The sequence below is a fragment of the Nomascus leucogenys genome, chromosome 19, assembly GCF_006542625.1.
Source record: "Nomascus leucogenys isolate Asia chromosome 19, Asia_NLE_v1, whole genome shotgun sequence".
NCBI lineage: Eukaryota > Metazoa > Chordata > Mammalia > Primates > Hylobatidae > Nomascus > Nomascus leucogenys.
In genome coordinates this window covers 36,374,800-36,395,650 of record NC_044399.1, presented here as the reverse complement: position 1 = coordinate 36,395,650, position 20,851 = coordinate 36,374,800, and the positions used below count along the sequence as shown (strand labels likewise).

Genomic DNA, 20,851 nt, shown 5'->3' with positions numbered 1-20,851 from the left:
ACTCGCTCCACTCCAAAGTTTCTGATTCGGCAGGTTTGGGGCGGGGCCCGAGAATGTGTCATTTTAACAGTATCTCCGGTGATGCTGATGCCGCTGGTCCCAGAACCACACACTGCAAACAACTGGCCTAGAACGTTGTCATTCCTTTCTCCTACAGATTTTGAGGCAGCCGGTGGGCTCCGAAACAAAACAGAAGTCACTGGATCCAATTCCCAGCACCGTAGAAGTGACTCAAACCAGCGATTCAACCGACAAGCAGGATCCGGGCCACCCAAAGCCGCGCGAGAGTTTACGTGACGTCATCGGCGTCAGCGTCACGGAGGCGTCGGCCGCGTTCAGCGGACACGGGAGCAAGATGGCGATTCCGGGCAGGCAGTGAGTGATCCGGGAGTTAGGGTCAGGCTGGGGGATGAGAAACTACGGCGACTGTGTCTTTGGCCGAGGAGTTTTAAATGCGCTGGAAGTGAAGGGACTGTGTCGTCAGGGGTAGAGACGGGAAAAAACGAGAAGTCCTGAGGAACATAGATTCCCCTCCCCCGTAATTTTCCAGGATGGAAGCCCGAAGTTTGAGGGAGAAACTTGTGAGGAAATAAAGGAAGTTAGGCTGAGGGGCAGAGAGCGAGACTTTTCTATTTTCCAAAAGCTCGGTCTGAGGCCCCTCAGTCTTGCTTCCTACCCCGCGCTTGAGTTTCTCCCCGCTTGGATGCTCTCAGGGGCAGTGTGAAGAGAGACAGTTCCTGGCTTCCTTAGAGGGCCTTGTTCTCCTTGGCAGAAGCTCAAGTCCTGATTCCCGCCCTTCCTTGTCGTTTTAGGAATATTGTTCTGAGAAGCCACAGAAAAAGGGTAGGCATATAGGAAATTGGGGTATACGTTGCCGCAAAAGAGACAAATACTGTACGTACTTGAAAGTTTTACCTTTGATGTGTAATCCTTACTTTTGATGCGGCCTCCCGTGATCTCCGCATCTTAAAGGCCAAAACGTGAGAAACTAAAGGAGTTGGATCTGATGGGATGGTTCTCTCAGATGCTCCGAGGCAAAGCACGTGATCTTAATAAAGTGTAATGCGAACTTGCCCCATGGCTACTTGGGTTTCTCAGTTAATCTTTTAAAAATTTTCGGGAGTTACACTATCCAGTCAGTTCTTAGAAACTATGTAAGTACAAAGTAGGAAAAAAAATCTAGCCATTTTCTTGACTGTTTAGACCGCAAGGATAGTTGAAAGCATTTTAAAATCTTCAGTGGACATGAACTAAACTTTCCACTACACATTTTTTTTTTAAATGTTACTGTCACTTCGCCATTTTAAAACATTTCTGAACTTTTCATTTACTTCTCTGATAAAAATGGTATTCGAGTTTAGCCCGTGTCCACAAATGATCACTTAAGAGTAGTAATTATAGAATCTTACGGCATGTTAGAGTTTTGAGATCACTGAGAAGCAAAAACAGTCTATTATGTGTTCATAAAGCTTATGGCATGTTTTGATTTGGTAGCTTCATGTGGAAGAGGTAGTAGATGTGTTTGTTAACATTTAAACATAAAGGTTTAATTTCTATTTCAAAAAAAATATATGCAGGTATGGGCTTATTTTGCCAAAGAAAACACAGCAGTTGCACCCTGTTTTGCAAAAACCATCAGTGTTTGGGAATGATTCTGATGATGATGATGAGGTAAGGAAACCTATGTTTTACTCGTGCATGGTTGGAAATGTAAATTTTTTAAATATTGAACTTGTGACTCTGATACCTTTGCATTTGTTATTTGTCAATACAGTGGAGTATAATTTACAGAATTGTCGAAAAGGAAGGTGTAAAGAAAGCAGCTTCACCGATTTTTTAAAGATTTTTTTCCCTCTAAAAGCTGCAAACTTTACCTTTAAACAAATACACGGTCTTTTCAGACTACTGAAATTGTCATAACAAAATTGTTCGTGTAAAGATCCCTAGGTATGAGTTATTAAGATGTCACCAATTTCCTACAAATTTTTATTAGCAAAGCAGTTTTTAATTTGTTAACCATGAGCTAACATCACTATATAACAGTTCTTAACAATACTACTTTTTTTTAAATTCAGTGTCTGCCAAATGTAATTGCTCAGTTATAATCGTGCTAGTGAATAGTTACCCTTGATAGTACTACAATAACATCTAATATAAACATTTTCTATTGTAGCAGCCAAAACTTTTTCTGTGAAGCCCACAGTTATATATCAGAAACAACCCCAAATGTGTGCTTTTCTTTTCTTTTCTTTTTTTTTTTTTTTTTTGAAACAGAGTCTTGCTCAGTTGCTCAGGCTGGAGTGCAATGCCATGATCTCGGCTCACTGCAAGTCCGCCTCCTGGGTTCAAGCGATTCTCTTGCCTAAGCTTCCTGAGTAGCTGGGATTACAGGCACCTGCCATCATGCCCAGCTGATTTTTGTATTTTTGTAGAGACAGGGTTTCACCATGTTGGCCGGGCTAGTCTTGAACTCCTGACCTCAGGTGATCCGCCTGCCTCAGCCTCCCAAAGTGCTGGGATTACAGGCGTAAGACACCGCACCCAGTAGATGTGTGCTTTTCTAATACTCCCATCATGTTTTAATGTTTTTCTCTTTCTTTTTTTTTTTTTTTTTTTTTTTTTTGAGACAGAGTTTCGCTTTTGTTACCTAGGCTAGAGTGTGATGGTGCAGTCTTGGCTCACTGCAGCCTCTGCCTCCTAGGTTCAGGTGATTCTCCTGCTTCAATCTCCCGAGTAGCTGGGGTTACAGGTGCCTGCCACCATGCCTGGCTAATTTTTATTTTTATTTTTTTTTTGTATTTTTAGTATTTTTAATATTTTTTGTATATTTAGTAGATTTTCCTGCCTCAGCCTCCTGAGTAGCTGGGATTACAGGTGCCCCATCACCACGCCCAGCTAATTTTTATATTTTTAGGAGAGACGGGGTTTCACCATGTTGGCCAGGCTGGTCTTGAACCTAACCTCAGGTGATCCACTCGCCTCGGCCTCCCAGAGTGTTGGGATTACACGCGTGAGTCACCGTGCCCAGCCTCTTTTTTTTTTTTGAGATGGAGTCTCCCTCTGTTGCCCAGGCTGGAGTGCCGTGGTGCGATCTCGGCTCACTGCAACCTCCGCCTCCTGGGTTCAAGCGATTCTCCTGCCTCAGCCTGCTGAATAGCAGGGATTACAGGAACACACCACCACGCCTGGCTAATTCTTGTATTTTTAGTAGAGGTGGGATTTCACCATGTTGATCAGGCTGGTCTCGAACTCCTGACCTCAGATGATCCACCCACCTTGGCCTCCCAAAGTGCTGGGATTACAGGCATGATCCACTGTGCCTGGCTGTTTTTCAGTTTTTATTATATAATAGCATTGGTGGATAATTGAACATATTTGATATTTCTTTGCTACTTTTGAAGACATTGGCCCTGTATGGCTCACAGTTTTTAAAAATTGAGGTATAATTTACATATAAAATTCTCAGATTTTAAGTGTACAGCTTGATGATTTTTGTCAAATGTATATGCCCCAATCAAGATTTAGAACATTTCCCTCTCTCCCAAAAGGCTTTTCATACCCTCCTGCAGTCAGTCTACCTCCCCACTTGCTACCCCAGACAAATGCTCGTATTTCTATCACTAGATTAGTTTTGCCTGTTACAGAATTTCATATTAAAAAAAATCATACAGTATGTACTCTTTTATGTCTGACTTACTCCACTCAGTATAATGCCAGATTCATCCATGTAGCTGTAGAATCACATTTTTCTTAAAATGGATTTTTTCCCCTTTAACAGTGACCTAAGTTTTTCTTCCATTTTTCTGTTTTTATTTCTTCATAAAATATTAGAATAATTGACCGTAAGAAATGAATCCAGGTTCCTAGTTAACTCTCCATTTCTGCATAGCCAACTAGAATATTTTCAAATGGAATATTAAGGAAGTTACTAATTATAACTTTTGAATTTTTAATTATGTTGTTGCATTAATAAATAATACCTACAATAGGTTAAGAGTTGATCAGTTTTGCACCTGTAGCCTATGTACTTTTTATTATGTGGTACCCTTTTAATAGTTTTTTTGGGGACCATATATAGTGTTGCTTTCAACCAGTGTCTAGTCTAGTGGGGAAGACAGACATGTGAACAAGAATATAAAGCAGACTGAAATTTGAAAAGGAAACTAATATACTGAGGATTCCTGTGTGCTCATTATACTTTATTTGATCTTCAGGATCACTCTGTGATGTATTATTATTCCCATTTTACAGGTCAGAAAATTGAAGCTCAGGTTAAGTAATTTGTTCAAGAACATGTGGCTGATAAATAAGTGGCAAGATTGGGATTTGAACACAGGCCTATCTGACCTTCAAACCTATACTATTCTTCTGTCTTGCCTTGTTTTAACAGTAGTGTTACAGAATGTGAATGAAATGTAGAGAATGAAATGATTCACTTTGTTGCAGGAAAATCAAGGCAGGAATAAGCATTTAAATAACATTCAAGGCTGGTTTAGATTTAAATAGGCAAAAATAGAGGTGAAATAATTTCGTTTGGGAGAGAACAGCAAGAAATACAGAATGGCATACAAGTACAGGGCGTTTTTGTGGAATAATGTGGCTGGAGAAGAGGGTATGTAGGAAAAAATGTTGCAGATGAGGTTGTAACAGGATTGGGCCAGATTGTGGAGTACCTTAAATTTTTCGTATAAAATTTCAACTTTATATGTTCAAGTAGTTTTTGAGTAATTCGGTGATATTATCACACTGTTGGGAGGATAACTCTTGAATTGTAAAGCAAATAAAGGGAGAAATGAGAGATAAGTTTCAAAATGCTTGTTAGAAGGCTTTTTTAGTAGTTCAGGTGAGAGATCTCAACCTAGGTTGAGGTCGGTGGGAATGAATGGGGAAAAATGTGAGAGATACCACAGAAATAAGTAGGACCAGACAGCCACATTGAATATATGGGAAAGAGATGAGTCCTCATGCAAGATCTTTTTTTTTTGGTCATCATTTTCCCTCGTTAAAAAAATATATAATTCACATACTGTATACTTTACCCTTTTAAAGTGTACAATTCACTCTGTGTGTGTGTGTGTGTTTTGAGACGGAGTCTCTGTCACCCAGGCTGGAGTGCAGTGGCGCCATCTCGGCTCACTGCAACTGCAACCTCCACCTCCCGGGTTCAAGCAATTCTCCTGCCTCAGCCTCCTGAGTAGCTGGGATTACAGGCGTCTGCCACCATACCCAGCTGATTTTTGTATTTTTAGTAGAGATGGGGTTTCACCATGTTGGTCAGGCTGGTCTCGAACCCCTGACCTCGTGATCCACCTGCCTCGGCCTCCCGAAGTGCTGGGATTACAGGCGTGAGCCACCATGCCCGGCCAATTCACTGGTTTTTAAGAGTTGTGCAGGCATCACCACTGTTTGGAACATTTTCCTCACCCAGAAAGAAACTGTGTACCCATTACCATCACTCCCCATTCTCCCCACCCCTAAACCCTGGCAACCACTAATTTACTTTCTGTTTCTATGGGTTTCCCTATTCTGCACATTTCATATAAATAGAATCATGCAATAGGCTTTCTTTTGTGTCTGACTTCTTTCACTTAGCATGATGTTCTCAAGCATGATGTTCTCATGATGTTCTCAAGTAACGTGTCAGTACTCTTTATTTCTTTTTTTATTACTGAATAATATTCCATTGTATGAATGTACCATATTTTATCTATCAGTGGTAGGCATTTGGGTTTTTCCCAACTTCTGGCAATAATGCTGCTATAAATACTTGTGTATAGGTTTTTTGTGTGGATATGTTTTCATTTCTATTGGATATTCTATTGGATATGTACCTAGGATATAAATTTCTGGTTCATATGATAACTCTGGTTTTATTTATATATATATTTTTGAGACGGAGTTTTACTCATCACCCATGTTGGGAGTGCAATGGCGTGATCTCGGCTTATTGCAATCTCTGCCTCCCTGTTTCAAGCAATTCTCCCACCTCAGCCTCCTGAGTAGCTGGGATTACAGGCATGTGCCACCATGCCTGGCTAATTTTGTACTTTTAGTAGAGATGGGTTTTCATCATGTTGGCCAGCCTGTTCTCGAACTCCTGACCTCAGGTGATCTGCCCGCCTTGGCCTCCCAAAGTGCTAGGATTACAGGTGTGAGCCACCACACCTGGCCTGGTTTTATTTTTTGTGGAACTGCTAGACTTTTTCAAAATGGCTGTACCATTTTGCATTCCTGTCAGCAATGTATGAGGGTTTTGACACTTCCACATCCTGTCTAACATTTCTTTTTTATTGTAGCCATATAGAAGGTGTACAGTGGTATCTCATTGTGGCTTTGATTTGCACTTCCCTGGTGGCCAATAATGTTGGACACTTTTTTGGTTTTGGAGAAATGTATATTCATGTCATTTACCTTTTTTTAAAAAAAATTTAAAATTGAGATGAGGTCTTACTATATTGGCCAGGCTGGTCTTGAACACCTGGCCTCAAGCAGTCCTCCCGCCTCAGCTTCCCAAGGTGCTGGGACTACAGGTGCAAGCCACTGTTCCCAGCCACATTTGTCTCTTTTTACTTTATTTTATTTTTTGAGACAGAGTCTCGCTCTGTAGCCCAGGCTGGAGTGCAGTGGCGCGAACTTGGCTCACTACAACCTCCACCTCCTGGGTTCAGCCAGTTCCCCTGCTTCAGCCTCCTGAGTAGCTAGGACTACAGGTGCAGCTGGGATTACAGGCATGTGCCACTACGCCCAGCTAATTTTTGTATTTTTGGTAGAGATGGGGTTTCACTATGTTGGCCAGGCTGGTCTCGAACTCCTGACCTTGTGATCTGCCTGCCTCAGCCTTCCAAAGTGCTAGGATTACAGGCATGAGCCACCACGCCCGGCTTTACCTCTTTTTAAATTGGGTTGTCATTTTATTATGGATTGTAAGAGTTCAATTAGTTCCTTTAGTATCTTACTAGATATGTGGTTTGTAAGTATATTCTCCTGTTCTGTGGGTTGTCTGTTCACTTTTCTTGAAAATATCCTTCGAAGCACAAAAGTTGTTTTGAGGAAGTCTGTTTTTTGCTGCTGTTGCTGGTGCTTTAGTGTCCTACCTAAGAAACCATTGCCTAATCCGAGGTCACAAAGATTTCCACTATGTTTTCTTCTAAGAATTTTGTTGTTTTAGTCCTTAAGTTTAGGTCTTTCATACATTTTGAAAAAAAAATTTTTTTTACATAATAAGAGATAGGGGGTCCAACTTCATTCGTTTGCATATGGATATCCAGTTGTCCCAGCACCTTTTGTTGAAGACTGTTTACCATTAAATTGTCCATCGTCTATTTACCATTAAATTTTCTAGCACCCTTGTGGTTTAATATACAAATAATTATAAAAATCACTTACTATGGATACAACAGAAAGACTGGACATGCTTATCTTGCATTTCACATTAAAGCACACTGGTATACTGTGTAACACAAAGCATCATGGCCAGGGATGATAACTCATGCCTGTACCCTCACGCACTTTTGGAGGCTGAGGTGGGAGAATCGCTTGAGGCTAGGAGTCCAAGTCCAGCCTGGGCAACAGCGAGACCTCGTCTCTCTAAAAAAAAAAAAAAAAAAAGTGTGGTGGCACACACTGGTAGTGTTAGGTACTTGGAAGGCTCAGGTGGGGGAGAATTGCTTGAGCCCAGGTTTGAGGCTGCAGTGAGCTAGGATTGTGCCACTGCACTCCAGCCTGGGCAACAGAGGGAGATCCTGTCTCTAAAAGAAAAAGCAAAAGCAATATGAAATGACCACAACATACCACAGTTTGAGAAGGATGGGTTTACACAAGTAATCTAGAGAGTTTTTTGACGTTACTGCTGTTTCTTTTCCATTGTGAAATGAGGCTGGTGTTAGCTAGCCAGTGGGTACACTAGAGTCAGCAAGGATAGGCCTGGGCCATTTTGTGCTAGCTTTCTCCTTCCCTCCTGCTCTTCTTCTTTTCCTCCTTCCTGTAGTGGAACTTTAATACAGAGAATTGTTAACATAGGTGATGGAAGACTTGAGATGCCAAAAAGGGGATGATGAGGCAGTCGAGAGATTAGCAGCAGTAAGAAGCAAGTAGTGATATATAGAGGGATACAAGTAGGAGATGGTTCTTGGAGGCTGGGGACCAGAGTTACCTGGTGGGAACTGGGCTTGTCCAGAAGGAGCAGAAACATTTGGGAGATTCAGTCTTAGAGAGAAAGATTCTCCTACCTTCCAGTCAAAGCCAATGGACAAGGGAGCTGCAGCTTATTTCTTAGTGAACAGAATATAAAACCATTCCTTAGAATAATTTCCTTACCTATAAAAAAAATCAGTCCGGTTAATTCCAGCTTGTCTTTTTACTGAGAAGTAAATTTATTGAGTATATTTAAATGTTTGTGAGATTTGGCCAGTCATGGTGGCTCAGGCCTATAATCCCAGCACTTTGGGAGGCTGAGGTGGGCAGATCACTTGAGGTCAGTAGTTCAAGACCAGCCTGGCCAATATGGTGAAACCCCATCTCTACTAAAAATACAAAAATTAGCTGGACATGGTGGTGGGCACCTGTAATCCCAGCTACCTGTAATCCCAGCTACTCAGGCTGAGGCAGGAAAATCGCTTGAACCCTGGAGGCAGAGGTTGCAGTGAGCTGAGATCAAGCCACTGCACTCCAGCCTGGGTGACAGAACGAGACTCCGTCTCAAAAAAAAGATTAAAAAAAAATTGTGTGATTTGACTATATATTAAAATCTCTTTCATAATTAGTCAACAATTTAAGCAACAATTAAATTATTAGTGCTGTGGAAAATATAGAAGAAAGATAATTTCTTATTCCCCTCCTGAGGAGAGCATTTGATACACCTGAAAAGGAGCTGCTATGAAGCCAATTTATCTGTTCTTTTTATCAGTTCAGCAGCTTAAATTTAAGATCAGATTTTCTCTCTAGTGGTTCAACAGAGAGAGCCCTAGCACATGAATTGTTTTCATTTTGTGCTTGCATCCAGGGTTAGTTTAGTGGGAAAGTGGTAGTCTATATCTTTTAATTATAATTTAAGCAGTTCCTCCTTTCTTTTTTGAGACAAAGTCTGGCTCTGTCATCCAGGCTGGAGTGCAGTGGCGCGATCTCGGGTCACTGCAGCCTCCACCTCCCAAGTTAAAGCAATTCTTGTGCCTCAGCCTCCCAAGTAGCTGGGATCACAGGTGTTTGCCACCAGGCCCAGCTAATTTTTGTATTTTTTGTAGAGATGGGGTTTTGCCACGTTGGCCAGGCTGGTCTTGAACTCCTGGCCTCAAGGATCTGCCTGCCTCAGCCTCCCAAAGTGCTGTGATTGCAGGCGTGAGCCACCATGCCCGGCCTAGTAGATCCTCTTTTTCAAATTGTCAGAATAAGTTAGAAATAATTATCATTTTGTTCAAGGTGGAAGAGATGGTTTGGGGGGGTGAAGGTTTTTACACCATGTGAGTAAGAAAGCATATTCTGATGCTGCTGTCAGTTCATAAGTGAGTGGTTTTGCTGTCATAATAACATATTTAATCTATTTTTTTTTCCAATCCATCCTCTTTTCTGGTCTCACTGTCACCATGTTCATTCTTTTCTGTTGGATTATTTTGTTTCATAACTAGTTTCCTTATTATCTGTCTCCTCAAATTGTTTATGATATTGTCAGATTGATCTTCCTAAAGCACAGTTATAATCACTGATCCTGAACGTAATTATATTTAAAATCTAAACTGCTAATCTTGACTTTGAAAACCTTCTCTATGCTTTGCCCCTAGAATGCTTACTAGCATTTTCTCTTAACTGTTCCTCCATAAAAAGTACACTGTCATGCATGCAGTTTTTCACACCTCTGCTTTTCTTTACACTGGAAGTCTTCTCCCCATTTTTTTAATGTCCAAATTATAGCCATCCTTCAAAACCCATTGCAAAAGCTACTTCTTTCAAGATACCTTCTTTGATTTTCCTCACTGGAAAGAATCTCTTCCTTTTTCTTACACTCTTTACCTTTCTTATTGCACTTAGCTTTTAACAGCTTGCATTATAAGTTATTTACATACATGCCTTGTCACTGTACTAGATAAAGTATGAGCTCTATGAATTGGGATCTGGCCATCTAGCCTAGCTTCGTTTTTATTTTTTGAAACAGAGTCTTGCTCTATTGCCCAGGCTGGAGTGCAGTGGCGTGATTTCGGGTCACTGCAACCTCCGCTTCCCAGCCTGAGCGATCTTTTAGCCTCCGCCTCCTGAGTAGCTGGGACCACTGGTGCAAGACACCACTCTCGGCTCATTTTTGTATTTTTTTGTAGAGACAAGGTTTCGCCATGTTGCCCAGGCGGGTCTCAAGCTCTTGAGCTCAAAGTAAAATGCCCACCTTGGCCTCCCAAAGTGCTAGGATTACAAGTGCGAGCCACCATGCCTGGCCTAGGCTAGCTTCTAAAAATCAGTAAGATTATTTATTCAGGTGTTTTAGCTGTCTGTATTGTAAAGAGCCAGATAGTAAATGTTTTAGGCCTTGCAGGGCAACTGTACAACTTCGGTCTCAGTGTGAAAGCAGCCATTAGGCAATATGTAAATTATGAGCATGAGTAATAAATGTGTTTTCGTAAAATTTTATTTACAAAAATGGAGATGGGCTGTATTTGACCCATAGCCTATAACTTGCTGACCACTGGTCTGTATGATTGTTCTCAAAAGTATTTTTGATAACAAATATTTAACAAGTGTTGTTAAGTGACCAAAATGGTTAGATGTTGCATGACAGATTAAACATAGAACTCCTTTTTAGATGTTTATCTATGATAAATGCCTGCCCATTTTGCAGAGCATAATGAATTTTCCTTTTAATGTCGGCAACTGAAATGTTTATTTCTAAACAATGGATACTTGTGAAATCTAGTTTTGTAACATAATTTATATGCCATTAAGAGATACGATGTATACAGTCTGAAAATTGTTGCACTTTTTTTGGAGACAAGGTTTTGCTCTGCTGCCCAGGCTGGAGTGCAGTGATATGATCATGGCTCACTGCAACCTCGACCTTCTGGGCTCAAGTGATCCTCTCACTTAAACACTCCAGTAGCTGGCACCACAGGGATATGCCACCACATCTGGCTAATTTGTTTATTTTTTGTAGAGACAGGGTCTCCCTCTGTTTCCCAGGCTGGTCTCAGACTTGTGGCCTCAAGTGATCCTCCTGCCTCAGCCTCCCAAAGTGTCGGGACTATAGGTGTGAACTGCTGTAACTGGCCTAGTTGTTGCTTTTGGATAAAGAGACAAAACTTTTTAACCACTTTAAAAGAGAGTATTAAGTTTAGATAGCTAAAATTTATTAACTTAGTTTTACATTTTATTTACATTATTTATTATTATTATTATTTTTCATTTTTTGTGACAGGATCTTGCTGTTTCACCCAGGCTGGAGTACAATTTGTGCAGTCACAACTCATGGCAGCCTCAACCTCCCAGGCCGAAGCACGCCTCCCACCTCAGCCTCCCAAGTAGCTGGGACCACAGGCACACACCACCATGCCTGGCTAATTTTTTAATTTATTTTTTGTAGAGACAGAGTCTCACTGCGATGCCCAGGCTGCTCTTGAACTCCTGGGCTCAAATGATCCACCTGCTTTGGCCTCCCAAAGTGTTGCGATTATAGGTGTGAGCCACTGCACCTGGCTGTGAACTTAGTATGTATATATATGTATATGAAATTTTATATATATATATATAAAATCATATATATAAAATTACTCAGAAGCCATGGTATAGTCCTTTTATAGGTTAAGCATTTATAGAAATTATAAGGGAAACATTAAAACCCTAGCAGAAAAAAAAGAGGAAAACACATTTAGAGACAAATATAGAAAAAATAGAACTATCTACTGAACACTAAAAATACTCAATTTTACTATAAGAAATGTAAACTTAGGACAATAGTGAGCTACCATTTTTTGCCATCGTATTAGCCAAATACTTTTTAAAAATGAAATGGCAAGATTTTTGTGAAATTGCACTCGAATTTTTGTTATAAATTGACGCACATTTTTGGAAGCAGATGGACCTCTTCTGGAAAGCAATTCCAAAAATTAGTATAAATCTTTAAAAAGTTGACTATTGGCTTACCCAATGTTACCAGTCAGGAGACTGAAACCTTGCCAATATTTTCCTTTCTAAAATTTTGTCTTGGAATTGTCAGAAATTGATACAAAATATTTTTAGGTATTCAAAAGCATTTATCTTGGGTCTCTTTATGATTGCAAAAACTTAAGACCAGTCCAACTTTCAACAGTGAAAGCATGAGTAAGTAAAGTGTGTGCAATACTATGGCTATTATATTCATCATGAAATAACATTTAGTGAAAAAAATAGACAAATTTGTTATAGATAAAAGGAAAAAAGACAATAAAGAAAGCATTTCATAATATTAATGGTAGTTATCTTTGTATGGCAGACAATGAGTGGTTTTTTGTTTTGTTTTTTTTAATTTGTAGAGATGGGGGTCTCGCTATATTGCTCAGGCTCATTTTGAACTCCAGGCCTCAAGTGTTCCTCCTGCCTTGGTGTCCCAAAGTGCTGGGATTACAGGTGTGAGCCACCATGCCTGGCGTGGTTATTTTTTTTTTATACTTTTCTATATTTTCAGCTATTTCTTAAGAAAAATTATGGTGACTTTTAAGGATTTCCCATAGTGTATTTAGTTTCCAAATCGTATTAAAATGTAAAAAGAAATAACACATTTTATCTGATAGACTAGGAGAGAAAATATTGGGACATTTTAAAAGCATGAAGTAAGATGAAATAAGCAGGATACAAAATTGAATACTTAGGTTGTACAATGCTATAGGTGCACAGATAAGTAAAAAATAATAAATGAAAATGGTTACTTTTTAGCATGGTAGTGTGAGTTTTTTTCCAAAATCATATTATTATTTTGTTATAATTTTGACGAATACAAGGAAGTGAGTGCTTAAAAAAAAAGATAACCATAATTGTGTATTCCCAAAGTAAGAAGCATTAGCAAGTTACAGGATTACATAAGTGTATACACTTCCAGTCCCTTCACTATTTCTTAATATTTCTCCTCTTTAATCTTTTTAAAAATTTTCTTGAAAAAATAAGTTGAAGGTTTGGTTTTCCTAATGAAAAATTAATCTTATTTTAGCTGGAAGCCTGTTTGGCTTACTATTGGTAAGAAAAAGTTAAAATTTTAATCTATCTGAACATTATAGTACATCCAAATCAATATGTTTTAGTTGTGGTTTTTCATCAGTTTTAATCAGATAATGCCTTATTTCTCTAGATATAGTCTAATATAGTTCAAATAAAAAGACAGTTGTACATAGATAAGACAAAGCATATTGTGAAAATGTTGGGAAATTTAGGTTATTTTAATGATGGCTAAGAATTTGTGAACTTTTCTCATGCTATTAAACTGAATTACTAGTAAATTCATGGTACCGAGTGTATCAGAGTATAAACAGTGAGGGATTTAAAGTAATTGTGCAGTTTGCTAAAATTTCATCCTTAACCTACCGGCTAAGAGTGAAAAAGCAAGAAGAGAGAAAAGGAAAAGGATGGAACTAAGACAATTCTATTAGAAGTGGGGAGATGGCAAGAGAATTCTGTCCTCCTTATTTTTCTTTTTCTTTTTTAAAATATTTCATTTTGAGACAGGGACTCACTGTTGCCCAGGCTAGAGTGCAGTGGCTCAGTCACAGCTCACTGTAGCCTCAACCTCCTGGGCTCAAGCAATTCTCCCACCTCAGCCTCCCAAGTAGCTGAGACTACAGTCATGCACTACCATGCCTGCCTAATTTTTTTTTTATTTTTTTTGTTGAGACAGAGTCTCACTGTGTTGCCCAGGCTGTTCTGGAGCCCCTGGCTTCAAACGATCCTCCTGCCTTAGCCTCTCAAAGTACTGGGATTAGAAGCGTGAGCCACCATGCCCAGCCTCCACTAGTCTTTTTAACCATTGTTTTCCATTTCTGAGGTCTTTGACTTAATTTCATAGTTTTTCAACATGTGCTCATTGGGGCATTATTTCTTAAGTTTTTGATTGTTAAAGAATGCTTGCCCATTGCTTTTGTCACTTAAATATCTACTTGATTGGGTGTAATATTTCTAGAATAACAATTTATTTCAAAATATTACAGGCATTAGTCATTTTTTCTAGTACTTAATGTTCTTATCAGGAAGTACAACACTATAATTTCTTTTATCCCTACTTCTAGACTTTTTTTAATTGGCTTGGACTACTGGAGAGTATATTCTTTATAGCCTTTTTAATTCAATGTGTCTTGCTGCAAATAATGTTGAATTGTTTTTTCCAGGAGTACATTGTTGCTTTTTCTCTGAATATTTAGCTTTTGCTTCATTTCATTGAAATTTACTGTCATCCATGTGCTGGGTTATCATTTTGGAGGGTCATCTTTGTCTTTCATATCATCGTCATGCATTTATTAATGCATTCAACAGATATTTATTGATCACTTGCCCTGTGCCAGTGAAACATAACAAAAGCCACTGCCTTTGTGGCACTTATATTCTCAAGGTGGTGGTGGGCGGGGGGGGGGGGTGATAAGTAATTAACATAACAGATAAGTAAGTTACACGTGAATTTAGAAGGTTACAGAGCTGTGAAAAAGTAGAGCAGGGTAAGGAGAATTAAACAGGTATTTAGGGAAATTAGTCAGTCTATGTCTTTTTCTCTCTACTAACTAAGATTAAACTTTTGTCAGTGTTTCAGTTATAGCTTTTCTGTTTCTTACTGTTTCTAATTTATTTATTAGCTCTATTGGTGTTATTTTAGTCTTCAATATGTTTTCTTTAGCTCTGTAGTTTTTCTGTCTTTTATTGTCCTTTCATCTGAATATTAACTTTTAAAATTTAATTAGTAATCTTATTTTGAAAGAGTTTGACAGAGAAGAGAGAGAGGAAGAGATGGAAATGATAGTTCGAAGATACACAGGTATACCTCACTGATATTGTGGGTATGGTTCGAGACCACTGCAATAAAGTAAATATCTCAGTAAAGCAAGTCATGTAAATTTTTTGTTTCCTAGTGTATATAAAAGTTATGTTTATGCTATGCTGTAGTTTTTAAAGTGTGTAATAGCATTATAGCTAAAAAAAAATGCCTATACCATAATTTTAAAATACTTTATGCTAAAAAATGCTAATGATCATCTGAGCCTTTAGCCAGCAATAATATTTTTGCTGGTGGAGGGTTTTGTCTCAATGTTTATGGCTGCTGACTGATCAGGTGGTGTTTGCTGAAGGCTGGGTGGCCATAGCAATTTCTTAAGACAAAAATGAAGTTTGCTGCATTGGTTGACTCTTCCTTTAATGAATTATTTCTCAGTAGCATGTGATGCTGTTTGGTAGCATTTACCCACAGTAGAACTTTAAAAATTGGAGTCAGTCCTCTCAAATCCTGCTGCTGTTTTATCAACTAAGTTTATGTAATTATCTAAATTCTTCGTTGTCATTTCAACAATGCTCATGTCGTCACCATGAGTCGATTCTATATAAAGAAACCAGTGCAAGGCCAGGCGCGGTGGCTCACGCTTGTAATCCCAGCACTTTGGGAGGCCAAGGCGGGTGGATCACAAGGTCAGGAGATCGAGACCATCCTGGCTAACATGGTGAAACCCCATCTCTACTAAAAATACAAAAAATTAGCCGGGCGTGGTGGTGGGCGCCTGTAGTCCCAGCTACTCCGGAGGCTGAGGCAGGAGAATGGCATGAACCCGGGAGGCAGAGCTTGCAGTGAGCTGAGATCGCACCACTGCACTCCAGCCTGGGCGACAGAGCAAGACTGTCTCAAAAAAAAAAAAAGAAAAAGAAAAAAGAAACCAGTGCAGTGGCTCATGCCAATAATCGCAGCACTTTGGGAGACTGAAGTAGGCGAATCACCTGAGGTCAGGAGTTCAAGACCAGCCTGGCTAACATGGTGAAACCCCATCTCTACTAAAAAATAAAAAAGTTAGCCAGTTGTGGTGGCACACGCCTATAATCCCAGCTACTCAGAAGGCTGAGGCAGGAGAATCACATGAACCCAGGAGGTGGAGGTTGCAGTGAGTCAAGCATGCCACTGCACTCCAGCTTGGGCAACAGAGCGAGACTGTCTCAAAAAGAAAAGAAACCATTTTCTTTGCTCATCCAGTAGAAGAAGTTTGTCATCAATTCAAGTTTAATCATGAGATTGTCATCAATTCAAGTTTTATCATGAGCAGTTGAGTCACATCTTCAGACTCCATTTGTAATTCTAGTTCTCTTGCTATTTCTACCCCATCTGCAGCCACTTCATCTACTGAAGTCTTGAAGCCCTCAAAGTCATTCATGAGGGTTGGAATCAGCTTCTTCCAAACTCATGTTAGTGATGTTTGGCCTCCACCCATGAATCACAAGTGTTCTTAATGGCTTCTAGACTGTTGAATTTCTTCCAGAAGGTTTTCAGTTTACTTGCCCACATCTATCAGAGGAATCACTGACTGTGGAAGCTGTAGAGTTTATGAAATGTATTTTTTTTTTTTTTTTTTGAGACAAGGTCTCACTTTGTCACTGGCTGGAGTGCAGTGGTATGATCTTGGTTCACTGTAACCTCTGTTCCCTGGGCTCAAACGATCTTCCCACCTCAGCCTCCCGAGTAGCATGGACCACAGGCACTCACCACCACACCCAGCTATTTTTTTTTTTTGGTAGAGACAGGTCTCACCATGTTGCCCAGTATGGTCTCAAACTCCTGAGCTCAAGCAATCTACCTGCCTTGGCTTCCCAAAGTGCTGGTGTTACAGGTATGAGCCACCACACCTGGCCTTGAAATGTATTTCTTAAATAAGACCTGAAGGTCAGAATTACTCCTTGAACCATTTGCTCCAGAATGGATAGTGTGTTGATGATAGGCCTGAAAACAAAATTCGTCTCCTTGTACATCTCTGTCAGAGCTCTTGATAACCCGATGCATTGTCAGTGAGCAGTATTTTGAAAGGAATCTTTTTTCAAGCAGTGGGTCTCCATGACAGGATTAAAATATTCAGTAAACCAAGCTGTAAACAGATGTGCTGTGATCTAGGCTTTGTTGTTTCATTTATAGAGCACAGGCAAGTAGATTTAGCATAATTCTTAAGGGCCCTAGCGTTTTTCAAATTGTCAATGAGAGTCAGCCTTTGAAGCTTTGAAGGCAAGCGTTGACTTCTCTTGGGCTTTGAAAGTCCTAGATGGCATCTTCTTCCAATAGAAGGCTGTTTTGTCTACATTGATAATCTGTTGTTTAGTGTAGCCACTTTCATTGATGGTCCCGGTTAGGTTTTCTGGATAACTTACTGCAGCTTCTAAATTGGCTTAAGGGAACATTGTAGCTAGTTTGATCTTCTCTTCAGACTACTAAAATTCTCTCCATATCAGCAATAAGGCTGTTTGCCTTCTTATTATTCATGTGTTCACTGGAGTAGCAACTTTTAATTTCCTTCAATAACTTTTCCTTTGCATTCAGAACTTGACTGTTTGACTGCAAGAAGCCTAGCTTTGGGCCTGTCTCGCCTTTCAGCATGCCTTCCTCAATCAGCTTAATCATTTCCAGCTTTTGATTTAAAGTAAGAAACCTGCTACTCTTTCTTTCGCTTGAACATTTAGAGGCCATTGTAGGGTTATTAGTTGACCTAATTTCAGTATTGTTGCGTCTTAGGGAATAGGAAGGCCTGAGGAGAGGGAGAGAGGAGAGAGGAGAACACCGGTTGGTGGAGCAGTCAGTCAGAAAACACACAACATTTATCAGTTAAGTTATCCATTTTATCTGGGCATGGTACATGGCTTCCCCAAACAGATACATTAATAACACCAAAGCTTGTTGATTACAGATCATTGTAACATGTAATAATGAAAAAGTTTTAAATATTGTGAGAATTACCAAAATGTGACACACTGACATGAAGTGAACACATGCTGTTGGAAAAATGGCACTGATAGACTTATTCAATGCTGGGTTGCCACACATCTTCAATTTGTAATAAAACATCTGTGAAGCACAATAAAACAAGGAATGCCTATAATGGTACAGTCACTAATTTTCCTTTTTGTTGTCTTAGGATAGAGATAATTTGTGCAGGTTTTGGCTGAAAGAGAAGCAGCTAAGGAAAAATGAGAGATTTTACAGCTAAGAAAACTAGGATGTTAAGAAGTTAACTGGTCCATAGCACACCCAGAGTACTTAGATAATAGAGCTAAATTTTGTGTTTTTTTTGTTTTTTTTTTTTTTTTGGAGACAGAGTCTGGCTCCGTCCCCCAGGCTGGAGTGCAGTGGCACCATCTCGGCTCACTGCAAGCTCCGCCTCCCGGGTTCACGCCATTCTCCTGCCTCAGCCTCCCGAGTAGCTGGGACTACAGGCGCCCGCCACCACACCCTGCTAATTTTTTTTGTATTTTTAGTAGAGACAGGGTTTCACTATGTTGGCCAGGATGGTCTCGAACTCCTGACCTCGTGATCCGCCCACCCTGGCCTCCCAAAGTGCTGGGATTACAGGCGTGAGCCACCGCGCTCGGCCAATAGAGCTAAATTTTGAATCCAGGTCTGCCTGATTCAAGTCCATGCTTTTAAACAATGTAATGTACTCCCTCTGAGAGTTAGTTTGTTCATAATGGAATTTCCAAAGTTTCAGAGAATGGATTCAGAAAAAATAGAAAAAGGGTTAGTAGGGGACTGGCAAAGATCGGGTTGACTTCAAAGGGTCAATCTTATTTATTATTTGGAAAGGGAACACAAATAGAAGTTGTATTCAAATGTGCTTTTTATCATGTGAAATTACACAATTTTGCCTTCCAGTGACCTAGGAATATTTTGAGGAGATTAGGCTATATTTAATTTTCAACAAAAATGACATCCCATTGTCCGGATATATATTATATATATATATATATATATATTTTTTTTTTTTTTTTAAACAGTCTATCCCAAGGGTTTTCAATGGGTATATTGCTACTTCAAGAGGAGATTCAGAAATTTGTGGAGTGGGTTTTGCTTATCATAATTGTTGTATTTATTTATTTATTTATTTATTTGAGACAGGGTCTTAACTCTGTCTCCCAGGCTGGAGTGCAGTGGTGCAGTCACAGCTCACTGCAACCTCTGCATCCAGGACTCAAGCAATCCTCCCGTTTCAGCCTGCTGAGTAGCTGGGACTACAGGCACGTGCCACCATGCCCAGCTAATTTTTGTAGAGACAGGATTTCACCATGTTGGCCCAGGCTGGTCTTGAACTCCTGGGGCTCAAGTGATCTGCCCACTTCTGCTTCCCAAAGTGCTGGAACTGTAGGTGTGAGCCACCATGCCTGGAGCTTATCAGAGTTAACTTAGGTAGGGTGTTGTTGGCACCAGTTTTTTGTTTTGTTTTGGAGACAGAGTCTTACTCTGTCGCCCAGGCTGGAGTGCAGTGGCGCGATCTCGGCTCACTGCAAGCTCCACCTCCTGGGTTCACGCCATTCTCCTGCCTCAGTCTCGAGAGTAGCTGAGACTACAGGCACCCGCCACCACGCCCAGCTAATTTTTTGTATTTTTAGTAGAGACGGGGTTTCACTGCGTTAGCCAGGATGGTCGCGATCTCCTGACCTAGTGACCCGCCTTGGCCTCCCAAAGTGCTGGGATTACAGGCGTGAGCTCCCGCACCCGGTGTTGGCACCAGTTTTTGATGAGGACCAGGGGTGGTAGATACTGTGCATCTCATGCCCCCATTAATATAGGTGAAATCCCTCTGAACATGCATATAGATGAAAAACTGCTTATTTTATTTTATTTTATTTTATTTTATTTTATTTTATTTTTGTGATCGTGGCCCACTGTAGCCTTGATGTCCCAGGCTCAAGTGGTGGCTCATGCCTGTAATCCCAGCACTTTGGTAGGCCAAGGCGGATGGATCACTTGAGGTCAGGAGTTTGAGACCATCCTGGCCAACATGGCGAAACCCCATCTCTACTAAAAATACAAAAATTAGCTGGGTGTGGTGGTGCACATCTGTAGTCCCAGCTACTCGGGAGGCTGAGGCAGGAGAATTGCTTGAATCTGGGAGGCAGAGCAAGACTCTGTCTCAAAATTAAAAACAAAAAACAAAAAGAGTATTGGGTATGATACGATTGAGAACTACCAGTCTGGGCTTTCCCCACCGATATAAAATGGCTCATTTATTATATATTAAATTTCCATAAATATGTAGGTTTGTTTCGTTGGACTATTCTGTTTCATTGATTTTTTTTCTTTAATCCTGCTTCAATACCATATTATTTCAATTTCTCTAGCATTATAATCTCTTTTAATATGTGATAGGACAAAGAATAAGAAAAGTTGAAGTTTATTGAGCACTTTGTTTATGTTAGGTATGGCTTTATGTGTTTGATATGAATTATCTCGTAATTATGTTAATTGGTTTACCATATTTTATCAAATCTAAGCTGCTTTGATATTGATGCTTTCTTGGTGTTACCAGAAAGTGTCAGTGAAAACTTTTCATACAGAGCATCATTATTGCTTCCTGGGTGACAGCATTTTTTTAATAAGTCACTGATTTCTGAGAGATTAAAATATGAAGAATCTGTGTTTTAGAATCAGAGAAATAAGATGTTATTATTCTCATTTTACAGTTGAGGAAACGGGCAGAAAGTTTAACTTGCCTGAGATTACACAGCTAATTGACTTAATAACCCATATGATTGATTGGGATCTTTTAAAGTTATTACATTTTCTAAGCATTTATTGCTGATACACAGCAGTAGTGATTATACACAGCAGTAGTGATTATACACACACACATTTGTACATACGTCATATTTTATGTATATATCTAAGGATTTTTTTTGTATGTGGATATAG

At 39.8% G+C, this 20,851-nt stretch overlaps 1 protein-coding gene across 3 annotated transcripts in view; it reads left to right on the top strand.

The window, feature by feature from the left end:
• The first annotated feature begins 324 nt into the window (after nucleotides 1-324).
• Nucleotides 325-20,851, top strand: part of NSRP1 (nuclear speckle splicing regulatory protein 1) — a 72,863-nt gene continuing 52,336 nt past the window's right edge. Inside the window, exons 1-3 of one of the 3 annotated variants that reach the window (XM_012503543.2) lie at nucleotides 341-375; nucleotides 813-843; nucleotides 1,578-1,671. Coding sequence is in view for 1 of the 3 variants with exons in the window: in XM_003277079.4 (XP_003277127.1) it covers nucleotides 356-375; nucleotides 1,578-1,671 (114 nt within the window). In the remaining 2 variants the exon portion in view is untranslated. Of the gene's footprint in view, nucleotides 376-812; nucleotides 844-1,577; nucleotides 1,672-20,851 lie in introns of all 3 variants that reach the window. The other 2 variants (XM_003277079.4, XM_030800115.1) reach the window with 2 other exon arrangements.